This window comes from Apteryx rowi, unplaced genomic scaffold (genome assembly GCF_003343035.1).
Source record: "Apteryx rowi isolate R43461 unplaced genomic scaffold, aptRow1 scaffold_589, whole genome shotgun sequence".
Taxonomy (NCBI): Eukaryota; Metazoa; Chordata; class Aves; order Apterygiformes; family Apterygidae; genus Apteryx; species Apteryx rowi.
The window spans coordinates 124733-138261 of NW_020450859.1; the positions used below are offsets into that span (position 1 = coordinate 124733).

Below are 13529 nucleotides of genomic sequence, written 5' to 3' on the forward strand. Positions count from 1 at the left end.
ACTTGTGTTCTTCCTCCACATTAGAGGATTAATTCTGACTGATCTGATTTTAAAAGCTAATGATGTAAATTGACCAAAGAGGAAAAAGAACTGACAGGTGGATCACTAACAAAAGACTGAAAATAAAAATGTTTATCTTAGGGAAAAATTAAACTGATTTCAAGTTTCAGTTGTGTATTTTGACATTAAAAATGATTTAAAATAGAATATTTGATTGTACATGACATGCAAAATGAAGGCATGAACTTTAACTTAAATTCAATGGGGGGAAAACTCTTCCCGTAAATTACCAGATATTGGTTAACAGTACTTAAACCAGTGGTATGATGGCAACACTCCCCCTCTCCATTCAACACAATATAGTCAACATTTAATCAACTTTCAGTCAACATTTAGTCTTTAGTCAACATTTTTAATTACCTTCAGTAATATCTTTTAATATTTTGAGGACTTTTACTATCCTCTTGACACCAGCACTGAAAGCACAACAAGGTATAACCCAACCGGCTGGCTTTAGGATGCACAGTCCTTTACCAAGACTGGGCAAGGGAAAAGGGAGGAAGAGAGCAGGAGGAACAGGTGGATTGGAGAAATTCCAGTTTGATTTGGTGACTAAACCATGAAAAACAAAACAGCCTTTTTGCAGAAGCTCATTTCAGATTGACTATGATGACTTTTAAAGAATGCAAGTGGATGTCCAACATCAAATCTGTCTAAAAGCAATAAGTTTTCACAGGTCTCAAACATTAAAACAAAAAGCAGAGAGCTCCACCCAGTGTACTATCACAGGGGAATTTGGGGTGTGATAGCACACCACTCAGTGAAACATAATCCCAAAGCTATTTACAGAGCAGAGTGGGTACAGCGGATGGATAGTGATTTTCCAAGATTTCTGCTCTGACACACACATACTTCACGCTCACACCAGCCAAGACCCCAGCTTCTCCAGTCAAGCTGTCACCAGCACGATGGACCCAGGGAAACAGGACACTTGCTCCAAATGCTTGACATATCTGAGTCCTGCCTGCCACCCTGATCCTTGCACATAGCATTTCTGCCCTGGGCTCAGCCTCTCACCTGGTTCATCTGTGCTTTTGTGTTTCTTTTCTGCAAGTACTGGAACAATCTTACCTGTGAGACCAGACAGATGTGGTCCAGGTCTCTTTTTATCTGAGCAGTGTTCTTGGGTAGGTCTCACCCCATGACAATAACATGCCAATAACCCATGACACGGTTCATCTGTATGTCTGTTTTCCCAGTGCATACAAGAATCATCTAATCTAATCTAATTAAGAGCTGGGCAGATGTAATCCAGGTCTCATTTAGCTGAGCGGTGCCTTCAGGTAGGCTTCACCCTGTGATAACACACATACATATTTACATACATACATGTACATGTATATATACTGTTTTTCCCGCTACTTCTGGAATTTATCCCTGGTAATGAGATGGTCTACTTCCATACTTCTGTCTAATTGACATAACCTATGCAGAAGCTAGCAGAAATATTAGCACTATCATCCTTCACATGCACTCGTTCTGCACACCTGCTCCCTAACCAGAAACTCAACATTTTCTCTAAGCAGAAACCGCTATCCAAAGCAACTTCCTCTCATGCAACAGCCATATTTTGTCAGTTTTTAAATGACTTCTCAAAATACATTCAAAATCTAAACTTTTATAAAAGTTTATTTTTGCCACAAAATGTGTGTCAACATCTGGATTCCAAATTTTTATATGCTTTAATCATATTTTTCTGAAACTTGGTAATGTTAAGAAGGTAGGTGTAAATTAGCTCAATCCCAAGTATAAATATATTTTTTAAATGACTATAAATAAATAATGGGATACAAACAGCAAACTTAACCAAGAAAACTACCTGCTTCCCTCACTAAAATAAACACTGCTCAGAGTTTCTGTTGTCATATTGTAGAACGACTAGCCATTTCTGCAGTAGAAGAAACYGCCAGTAGAAGAAACACAAAGCAAAGTTTAGTGAGGATTGTCAGCACTTTTTTGTTTGTTTTCTACACAAAGGTTTGGGAAACAGGGAAATCACTGAGAGAAATCCTGAATCTTTGAAGATTGTATCTGTGTGCACAGAGTGGGGAACAAAAATATCCGAGTCAATACAGGTAAAGTTACTTGAAAGAGGAATGATTTATATCCAAAGGCAAGCAATGAAGAGGAAGGGTGAAAAATATGGATTGTAACTTACATGAGCAGGGCCTAACCTTGAAAAGTTTTATAAGTAGAAGACTTTTTTGCAAAAGGATCTTTTTGCATCTCCTTGATTATACCTGATCCTAATTAACTCCCTCCCTGAAACACAGCAGACTACTTCAGGATGTCTGAAACTTGGGAATGGCTCACAGTGACTCACCAGTGATTCTCTGGCCATATTTCTCTGTGCCTTACTGCCTCCCAGGGAAAGACCTATACCAGGGAGTAGGCTGATATGTTACACTTTAGACACTTAGAGATTCCTCAACTGTTCTCTGAGGCTGATTTTCCTAATGTTTTTTTCAACTACAAAGGTGGGAAAACACAGGAAAAAGGAAAGAAAAAAGGCCTAGTCCAATTCCCTGTATTTACTGATTACTGAAATAGCATTTAACTTTAAAAATTATCACGTGATTTAAATTAAGGCTAATGGTATTTATAAGCAGCTCAGTAATGATGACTATTCACTCCTTTTACTGAAGCCAGCAAGAGTTACTTCCAAGACTTAATATCTGAGGTATAAGGTCAAATCCCTGTAGTGGAACACTATTTGCTTAGGTGAAGCATTGATTTGTTTGTGGAGGTAGAGCTGGTACAACCTGCATTTTTCATAATCTGGCACAGCCTTGTATTTAAAGCACTTGTTCGAGAGTAGGCAAATAGTGTTTTAGACTTCTTTAGCCTGAAGTAGTTTGAAACCTCATTTATATCGTCTGAGAATAATGTCCTATCAGTCAAATATATTTTATTCTAAATAGGAGTACTGTTCCAGTTCAGTCTGGGTATTTATGTGAACAAATATAGAAAATTCAGGGATCTAGAAAAATCACAAACTAAAAAGAGCTCTTTTCTGAGTAAAGGTTGATGTAACCCCTTTGCCTTGATTATTCCTTTATCTGTAATTCCTATCAATTAAGATCAGATCTACAGATTTCCACAGCCTACCTAATCCTTGAAGAGTCAGGCTCTGCCTTGCCTGCTCTCTTCCAAGCTTTACATGTAGCTAGGTGTATTCTGAGGTGGACTGTGGCCTTATTCCAACCAGAAGGATAAAGAAATGCACATGTTTGTGGGGGAACGCTTCTGAATCTCAGAAGATCAGCTGCTCAGAAGTATGGAATTTGGTACCTCCTAATCAACCCCATGCTGTCCAGCTTGAAGAATGAGAAAGCAGTCTCCTCACTCATACAGTGATTAAGAGTAGAAAATGGCAGCCTCATTATTAATATATCTTTAAGTCAGAAAAGCATAATCGATGATGGTATAAGCTTCTTTCTTTACATTGTTCTATTAAAGTACTTCAAACCTGACCAGGAAGTGAACCTAATAGAAAGCAGAATTTTATAGAAAAACTGCCACCACTCAGTCTCACCTCCAGGATAGTGACATGTATTAGAAAGCATGTTAGTGACAAATGTAATATAGTTCCTGTCTTCTGTCAATTGGAATCAGGAACCTAAACTAATTTCAGCTGTTTTAATAACAGCCTTATGTGAACAAGTTTTGATAATTAACTGTTTGGAACAGCTGGATTCACATTGCTCAGAAAAAGAAAAAAATATGTTTTAGAAATCCTTCATCAATTCATTGGAATTAGACTCAAATTATTTTATTTATTTTGAAGCTATCCATTTCTTTGAAGACCACAGATGTGGTCTTATCTTCATTCTGCTTTGTTACTGGACTATTAAAAAGGCAGATATTCTGTTGCCATATCTTTACAGTCAAACTCAATAGCTTAAGCTATTCAGTGATCTGTACTAAATTGGCCATTATTATTTTCTAAAACATCATTAATATTTGAGCCAAAATTAATCATTTTTATTGAAAAAATCTAATAACAGCATTAAAAAAGTGACTTCAAAGGATATTAAGCAACTAAAATAGTAAGTCTCTTCGAATCTTACTTCAAAAAATACATTGAATAGTTTAATCTCCTTTAGAAGTCACCCTACAGTGACTTCTTCATTGGCATCTGCTCACTTGGCAAGCAGGCTAAGCACTGAGGCAGTGAATGAAATACTCCCCAGCTGTGAGTTTGCTTATATAAAACTTGCCAGTCCCTGCTCTCATAAACGTAGGAGACTCATAGATAAGCAGAAAGTGATGTGCAATGACCTTGTGGCATCTCTTTAAATTATATAGGCAGCATCTGAATGACACAAATTTGACCTCAAATTAGAAAAGCACAACAGAATTTGATAGTTATATAACTAATGCTCATCTTCATTCTCCTAAAATCTTAGAATGCAATCTCAAGCTATATTATGGTAAGCGGATAATATACTAATTCATGTGTACTTAACAGTAAGATAAGAAAAATATTAGCCGTCTGCCAAGAATCTTTGTACAATCTATTGTTACTAGCCTACTTGTATAGGCTGAAATCCACTAAATCAAATAAATGAGATATAATGGAAAAAAAAATCCTTGGCACAACCTCTTTAAACTCAAAGCTTGCAAAATCTTCTTCAAAGAAAGAAATATATATTAATAAGGAGTCAATTCCCTTGTTTGGATATGTAACACTGACCTTAAACTCTCACATTTTAATTCAATTTATATCAAACTCTGAAAATATTTATATCTTAAGTAGCATTTCAAGGTCCATTAGTTACATGTTTTGGAGAAGAAACTACTTTAAACTTGCTAAAAAACAACAACAAAAATTCCAAAATATAACCAATACTGTCTTTCCTCTTCTTTTTCCAGAAAGAAACGTCAATCAGTTACATATTCCCTGTGCAAAAGGGCTGTAGGTCATGGCTTCCTAAACGTTTGTAGAGCATCTAACATAATGGAGTCCATTGCCTGACATTCTTCCTCAATATGTGATCTTACAACATATAAACAAGTAGGAATCTGATTGTCTAACATACGCGTAATAGTAAGATACAGATTTTGTTCAGTCCCCATGTTAGATTTAAAAGATTTGAGGATGAAGAATCACCAAGTAAACTTTGAATTTGAATTACCCAAGCTCGAGCACCTACCTGAATGGACGAGAACTGAAATATATCTGAAATCACCAGCCTTACCATACACTCGTAAGATAAATGCATGAAGCTATGTCTGTGCAATTTGAATATTGGGCGGGTGTAGATTACAGAAGCAGAAATGTTCTCTAATTCATTTAACCACCTATAGTTCCCAGAACAAATATGATAAAATGAGTCTGTGCTCTTTCTTTTATTACAGGAGTTTATCTCCTTCCAAAAACTGCAGAGAGAGAGACGTTTTAGATAGGATGAATCATGCTACGGAAATATGGATCTCTCCTTTTTGATCATAGCAATCATCTGAGTGGCTTAGACTTAGATACCTAACTTTCATAGTCAGGTACCTAAGTAAATTGAGACAAAAAGAATCACACCCCCAGGGTTAAATTACATGTATATACACATATTTGATTTGCATGCAAGTGAAAAGTATATATGCATATATATCAGCAATACTTAAGGGTAAATCTTCGCGAAGAGGTAACACTCATGAATTCATACTATCCCTACTTAGATTATACAGATTCACAACACAAATTACATCACTGCATTTACTCTTAAGGTTCTAAATCTTACAGTTATGGGTGAAGACTTTTCCATTAAGCTTATTATGTCCATTAAAAGGTACACTTTTCAATTTTCTTGTTTCTGGCTCATCATCTGTATGTTCTTTCCTTTGCTAAAACACTGACAATATAATGAGCCACATTCTACTCTTTTTTTTTTTTTGAGCTACTTACTATATAGCTATATAATCCTATTACTTTAAGTGAGAATGAACCATGCCTTAAAAATGCATTGTATTTATCAATTATGTTTATTCATATATTTGATCTAAACAGTGCAAACTAAATGAATATTCAGTCACCATTCAATGCACAATGAATGCACATTAAGCAAAATGTGCAAAGCAAAGCAAAAAAAAATCGATTTCCATTTTTATGGGGGGGGTGGGTGGGGAGAGGAATGTAATATTTGTTTCTAGCACAATGCAGCTTACACATTTATATGGCTTTAGGTAACCTGACTCCATCCTTCAGCTCACTCAGAGAATTTTCAAATCAAAACAGTTTTTGGGCAATGAGCTAAATAATTTGCAGCACTTTTACCCGTGTTGCAAATACTTCCTTTCCAGTATATGTGTTCATATTGCTACTCCCACATAAGGACAGAACACTTTGCCAATTGTATGTCTGATTGCATATCATCTTAATCAGGCTTATCGTCCTCGGGGTGAAAACCATTTCTATGTCTGCCTGACACCCTTTACACAATGATGCTTCACTTCTGGCCAGAGTATCTAAATCTATCATAGACAACACTACCTACCATTTATGTACTTACGAATGAAGCACAGTTAGCTGACTGGTGAGAAATGCAGAAAAGGACTTTGATACATTTTTAATTCTGAGCTCAGAAACTCCGCTTCAAGGATTTACTAAACATCATTCTATTATTTTGGATCCTAGTAGGAGATACTTTGAAAACCTTGCACTAACAGAATAGTCTTAAAAGAGAAATAGCAATGGGAAAATAGACTTTAAAGAATGATGAGAAAAAAGGAAAATGGGGCTCAGATTGTCTGTTGTCTGATGATTTTACCCTTGCAGCAAGTACTTCTCACTATTGTTAGTAAGAAGTATTTGTATGTATGCCCTCAACATTGCATGACATTTGCTAGATAGTTTAGAAAACTGAGAAAATAAATCAGAAAACTGAAATACCATCCTTCTCATCTAAGCAGTTGTCATGTTCAACTAAATTGACTTTCATTAAATTTTTGGATTAAATGATTCATCTTGTATTTCTGGTATTTTTAGTGTTTATGTGTTGTGTCCTGTGATACAGTCAGCTTTTCTGTCTTTATGATAAATTCCTGTAACCACATATGCAAAAAGTAAGAGATTTATGTTTTAAAAACATGGTTTTATGATTATAAGGAAAACTTAAATTTTCAAGCTCAAAAGGTAACAATAAATCATGGTCTTTTTTTTTTTTTTTTTTTTTTTTTTTTTAAATACATGGCCCATGCTGGAGCAAGTTCCTTCCTCCTGAAGTTAGGATCTTGAGGCTTTATACAGCTGGACAGACAGGAATTTGGAGCAGTCTTTGTGGCGTCACAACATTTTATCAATGAGCAATGAACACCACATTCCTATCAACAGTCCCACTGACTCTGAAGTGGCCACTTGTATGAAAAGAGAGGAAGAAACAGAATAAGATTCTTGTCTATGGCAGCATATTTGCTATTTCAGATCATCTTCTATTAACAGCCAAGGATGATCCGTACCTCCCATTCAGCAGAATATTGCTAAATTCAATATCCACATGGCTGAAAATATCAAATCTAGATATTTAGCTGGATATTTCCATCCATTCTAACATAAGATGGAGGTTTAAATTATCCATGTTTTAAAAATGTCAGTCCAAACAAATCTGCCAGATTTCTTAAATGAAAGTAAGATGTACACAGCAGTGATGATGAATTCAATTTATTAAACGCAAATGTTTAACTTTAATGCAGTTAAGTATAACCATAAATAACATTTAGTTCATTCCCTCTTAACGTGAGGTTGTCATTTGAGACGTTCTGCTACTTATGATCTGTCCATGCCTATATTTTTCCTTTGCAAATGTAAACTGAGTTTGAAATCAAATCAAACAGTACTGAAAAAACTCTAGTGTTACATGGCTGTTAAACTCTCTGAAGATTCTAGATGCAGTGAACTTCAGCAGGGAAAACACATACTGACAACATTGTTTGCTCAATGTGCATCTTCACTGGCAGAATAAAAGTCTTACTTGTACCTTCCAGAATTTGCAAAAGTAATTTTTTCAAGGATCTTAAAAAAAAAAAAAAAAATTGTTCACTGTGCCGCCTATTTAGAATAATTCAGGCCTATAGCATAACACAGAAATTCTAGAAAAGACACAAGGAAAAGCTGAAAATGGTAAAACTGTAAAATGGGAAGGTATTTGTGAAAAAAAAGTATGGCTTTACGCTGTTATCTAGGAACTGAACAGAACAGTTGATTTCAACTATGTTTATAGTACGGCACTAAACAGGGTTCACCTTCACTGAATTCACAAAAATTTAAGAAATCTTGTCCCAGAATTTAGTGCTTATCAGTGTAGTGCCTGCCATTCTTTTAATATTATATTTTGTTGCAAATGTAAAGCAAATACACATTCTACATAGAAGCCAAACCTTTTCCCAATTATGTACAAGTATTTTTGGCTTCTTTGGGGGGGGGGAGGGGAAGACAACTCTGACTTAAAATTTATATTTCTCATTGGCCACTAAGAGTGAAATATATTACACTGGATACTTAATTTTCTGAAAGCATGCCACATGTAACTTATGCCACCTCATACCTTATTGTGCATGTTCAATGTATCTTTTTGCTGTAACAGAAAGAAAAGCCATTTGCTGAAGCAAGATGAGGTTATTTATTTTGTTATTAATAATATTAGTTTAAAAATAAACTACATTATTATGTATAACGGAGAATATAAATTAATTCATGTGCATCAGGAAAACAAAGAAATCTTAAGCATCTCCTTTTAAATTGTAATCAGTCCTGGATTTCAGCATTAAACAATTAACGCTCATTACACAATTTTAAAATATCAGTGGAAGAGTGTCAAAGAAGATGAGTCTTACATGTTTACAAAAGACTTTGCCTGTGGCACACTGTGTGCTTTTGTGAATCATTTATCTTGTAGCTTAAACCTGTCATGATATGAAATATTGCAACTGTGATTCTGCAAGACAGAATAATGAAACACTGAAAAAAGTCTAAAATGCAATGATTTTTACACAGAATTTTGGGTACGAAGACTTGAAAAGCTGCACATGAAATACCTTTTCTTTTCTTTTCACTCTACCAAAAAACAAATCCAGGCCAGTGAGTTCCCTCCTATGCATGTAATATTCTATTCCACTGTTTTTGACCCTATATTGACCCTGATTTTAACTTTTTTAAACTGTGCTCTATTATATGGTATCATATACTGTATGGCATGTAAAAATAGTTCTTGAAGAGATTCTGTTCAGCAAATATTTGAATGCTATATTTCATATCAAAAGCCAACAAAACAGGGAAGATTATAGAAAAACTACAGCTTTTTGCTGTTTTCTTTAGGTGAAGTAGCTAAAATTATTTTATATCAATATCTTTGCTAGAGTACCCTTTCATCCTCCCCAAAGCCTGTCTTGGCTCTTTGATTAGTATTTGTTGTACCATAATCTCTGACAAATCTACGGGTAGTAACTGTATCTCGTGTCATTATCCACAAAGACCAGCATTTCCTGGGGACGGTCTTGTCAGTGAGTGATCCCTATACAATCTAGGTAAAAGCTCCCTATGCAATCTAGGTAAGAGCACTGCAAGGGAAGACTGTTCTGTTAACGGAAGGTCCCTGTTAGGACCCACATCAATAGAATGTTGTGTAATAAATTCTAAAACTGAGCTTCAAGAACTCAGCATTAAAAATGTATGGTTATCATTCTCAGAAACTGCATTTGAACATATTGTGATGAAACAGAATGATAAGCCATTAGATCAAACACATTCATTACATCTATGTGAAATTTCAGACTGAGATAAATATTTATCTTGAGTTTGGAAGACTTGCTTAGATTCCATGGATTGTCAACATTTCTTTGTTTTGTAATGGATGTTATTGGAAAAATTTTAGTAGAGGTAAAATTGTATGAGTAACTTAAAATTACATTATTGTGTCATTCCACTAATCATCATATTTTAAAAGTTGAGCTTTTGGAGGAAGGGGGTTCTGCTCCCTAAGAGTATCATTGAAAAGAAGCGGCTAAAATGGTAATATTTGTTTTGGCCTCTTTAATGTGTCATGTCCTCCTCATTTTTGAATGGCTACTGTCAGCTATGTCTTTTACCTTTCTTTTTCAATATACATATACCCATGCTTTCTGTCTCCGCAAAAGCAGACTAAATACTTTCATGGTATATTCTACAGATACTTGGTGTCATTGTCAAAATGCCAACAGCATAAGAAAAAGAGAAAAGGTCCACCCCAAGGCAAAAGAGCAAAAGGGATAATAAGGGGAGTGACAGAAACTATCCTAATCATCTCTAAAAACTTCACTGATTCCTTGTATGACAGGGTTAACAGCATCGTAAATCATGATTTCTTTTCTTCAAAGCATTTTTATTTTTTTCTGATCAGCACTGGGAAAGAACCAAATAGAATTTCTTATTATTGTTCTTAACATACTTAGTATGGAAAGAAAATGAATATATGCCAAATTATTCCAACTAACTAAGCAGAACAGTCTATATAAGGATTTAAGTAACTGTGTGGAATTGGTTTTCCTATTTCCATGTTTTATTTTGGGAATTATGTTTCTGTTTCCACTTACTTATCACCTGATTGCAGGAAGTCACAAAATTACATTTCCATCCAGAATGTCAAAGAAGATACAAGGTATAGAGTATTAACATTTTAACAAATGCTTTGTTACAGTAATTGTAACTCTTGTATTCTAACATGTTGGCATCTGTGTCATAAACTAATAAGTATCAGCTTTGAAGGAAATGGCAGGACTTAAACTTTCCAGTTTATCTAAAACAGATTGGTTAGGTCAAAATTACATTCTTGTAACTACTAGAAATAAATTTATAATTGTGCAAGTGTGTTTAGATTTTCTTGAATGTTCTAGAGGCCACCTGGAATGAACAGAAATATCCAGAGCTTAGAAGACAATACTTTTTAAAACCTGCTTATTTTGTAGTAGCCTATGCTAGCTCTAAGAACCAATTAATTGGATATTAAGGGAGTTCAGTCACCAAGAGTATGACAGATGGATACACAGCAGTTCAGGCATTGTCTTTAATTTGGATAAAGCGTGGTTTGCAAAATCAGCATGAAGGAAGATTAATAAAATACCCATCCACATCCCCAGGCACCTGTTACTAGGCCAACTAAACTGTAAGCAGTGGGTCAGAATAAAGTCTTACATATCCACAACATAAATCCAAAGCACATATATTTAGAGAATAAATGATATTCAGTAGGTGGCACAGTGTTTACAAAGGAGTCAAAACGAACAATAAAATATCAGCTGCTGCCATGGGCACTGTTTAATCATAAAGTAAGAAAAAAAATCATAAATATGGAGAGATAAAAAGGTGATGTAAAAGCCCTGTCTTTGTGTAAGATATAAGACACCTTTAAAAGATTCTTCTTGTCACCAGAGAAAAGGTTAGGGATGGGAGTGAAGATTTTATGGTGGGTCCAGGAATCTACAGTGAAGAGGCAGGAACATGCTTCTCTAATTCTGTTTCTCAGGAAAGACCACGCCATTGCTTCACGTTGCAGACCAGCCAAGGATTATCAGAGCAATATTATCATACATTTAAAACAAATGTTGCTTCCCCTGCTTACCTGGACTTACTAGATCTATGCTACACTTTCTCGAGTTTTGGCACATGATCTTAGGTGAACAGCCACCTTAACTGATATCACAAATAAATTTGGCTATTACTACCACAGTAATATTCCAAGTTACGTTTTTGATGTCACAGTGAATTAAAAATAAATAAATAACAATGCTTTCAAAACATAAGGGTAAATGTAAACATTCTGAGGTAGGAACTACTTAGTAAATAGTATGCAACAAAAATGTCCAAAAGTATAAACAGAAGCATCAGTTTAAAACAGCTTTTTCACATTAGTATGTTTAATATAAAGTGATCATACAGTTCATCCAGATGTGTTGAAAATATGCAAGCAACAAAAGGATATGAATGAGACTAGATCTACTTACCAAATTCCTTAGGAACAGTAATAGAGTAAACACAGTTGTGACCAACACTATAATTCTTTGGGTAGTTTGGTGATAATACAGTGCCTTCAGAGCCTGTTGACCGGCTTCCACAAGGTGCTAGAAAGTAAAGATAAACAGTTTTGAATAATATAACATTAGAAAAAGTTATCAACTTGAAGTGATTTGTTACATGTTGATATATGCTATTACAGTAAATTTTATTATATCCTACACTAGATTAAATTTGTGTATTATGTGAAGTACTGAGTATGCTCAACCCTCTCCTATGTCAAAGGGAATTGACGGCAGTCTGCAGTTTTCCCGATCAATTATTATTTTTCTGTATCATTTATCAACCACCTTAATAAAATAATGTTCTTCATGCTATAGCTACTCAGTATGCTATTATTCACAGCATTCAAAGCTGTTATTCATTTGTATGATGCTTTATACTGATAAAGCCATAGATTATGCAGCCCTTCTGCACACGAGTAAAATTCTTACTCATGCCAATAGGCTCATAATTCAAAATAATGTATAGAACTACTCAAATAAGAAAGTCAGAATTCCTTGACTAAACATGATGTGCAACACGATGTTATATCCCCTGAGAATCCTTTTCTTTATCACACAAATATCTTGTTAATTCTACCATTAATAGCTATAAAGGGTGATATAATGGCAGATGAATAACAATGCTATTTACTGCAACAATGTATTTTTCTAAGGTTGACAATAAATGCTGGCACTTGGTATTATTGAAAATTGTCAAGCATGAAGCAGTGCTGCTTCTTCTTTTTCTTCATCAGATGTTCAGGTGCATTTATGTGAAACAGCTGCTAGTAATAATTGCTAGTAATTTCTGATGGATAGGACCTGCTTCTCATATACACTTTAATTTAGTAATTCAGTCTATTGCCATGATTATGGCATCTCTTCAGATTATTTCTTCTAACAGCAAATTGGACTATGAAACAACTTTCAATGAGTTTAACGGAACCATTATCCATTTAACAAATTTATGTCTTCTGTTAAGAAGACATAAGTGATTTTCTAAAATATGTACTATTACTCAATATTTAGTTTGGTGAACATAAATTCCAACGTTTCATGTATTTTTGTGATGTGCTTTCAAAGCATTAATACCTTCTGAATTATATGAAATAAGAAAAAGAGTGGTTTCTCCCTATTTTTTTCAAAAGAGACTATATTATCTCATTACTTGTTATATTGAATACAATCTTTGAAATGCAAAACTGTATTAGTGTAGTTACAAATAGTGTATTTTAAGACTATATCTAGTTAAATTCACACAAAACATAAAGTACAACGCACTATAAAAAGAATACACCCCTTAAAACTAGCAATTTAAACCCAAGTAATTTTGAGCATGGATTTCTATAATTTGCACTAGARGACGTTCCTTTCAATATGATGTAGCTGCAGAGTTTGACAGACTGTGTATCTGAAATGGGAACAGATAGTACCTATTGCTCTAATCT

General features: G+C 34.6%; 1 protein-coding gene across 1 annotated transcript in view; it reads right to left on the minus strand.

Annotated features, from left to right (window-relative positions):
* Positions 1-13529, minus strand: part of LOC112974075 (CUB and sushi domain-containing protein 3) — a gene marked incomplete at its 3' end in the record, with an annotated part of 516764 nt that overhangs the window by 124093 nt on the left and 379142 nt on the right. Inside the window, exon 30 of the mRNA XM_026082659.1 lies at positions 12028-12144. Within this exon, the coding sequence (XP_025938444.1) occupies positions 12028-12144 (117 nt within the window). The remainder of the gene's footprint in view (positions 1-12027; positions 12145-13529) is intronic.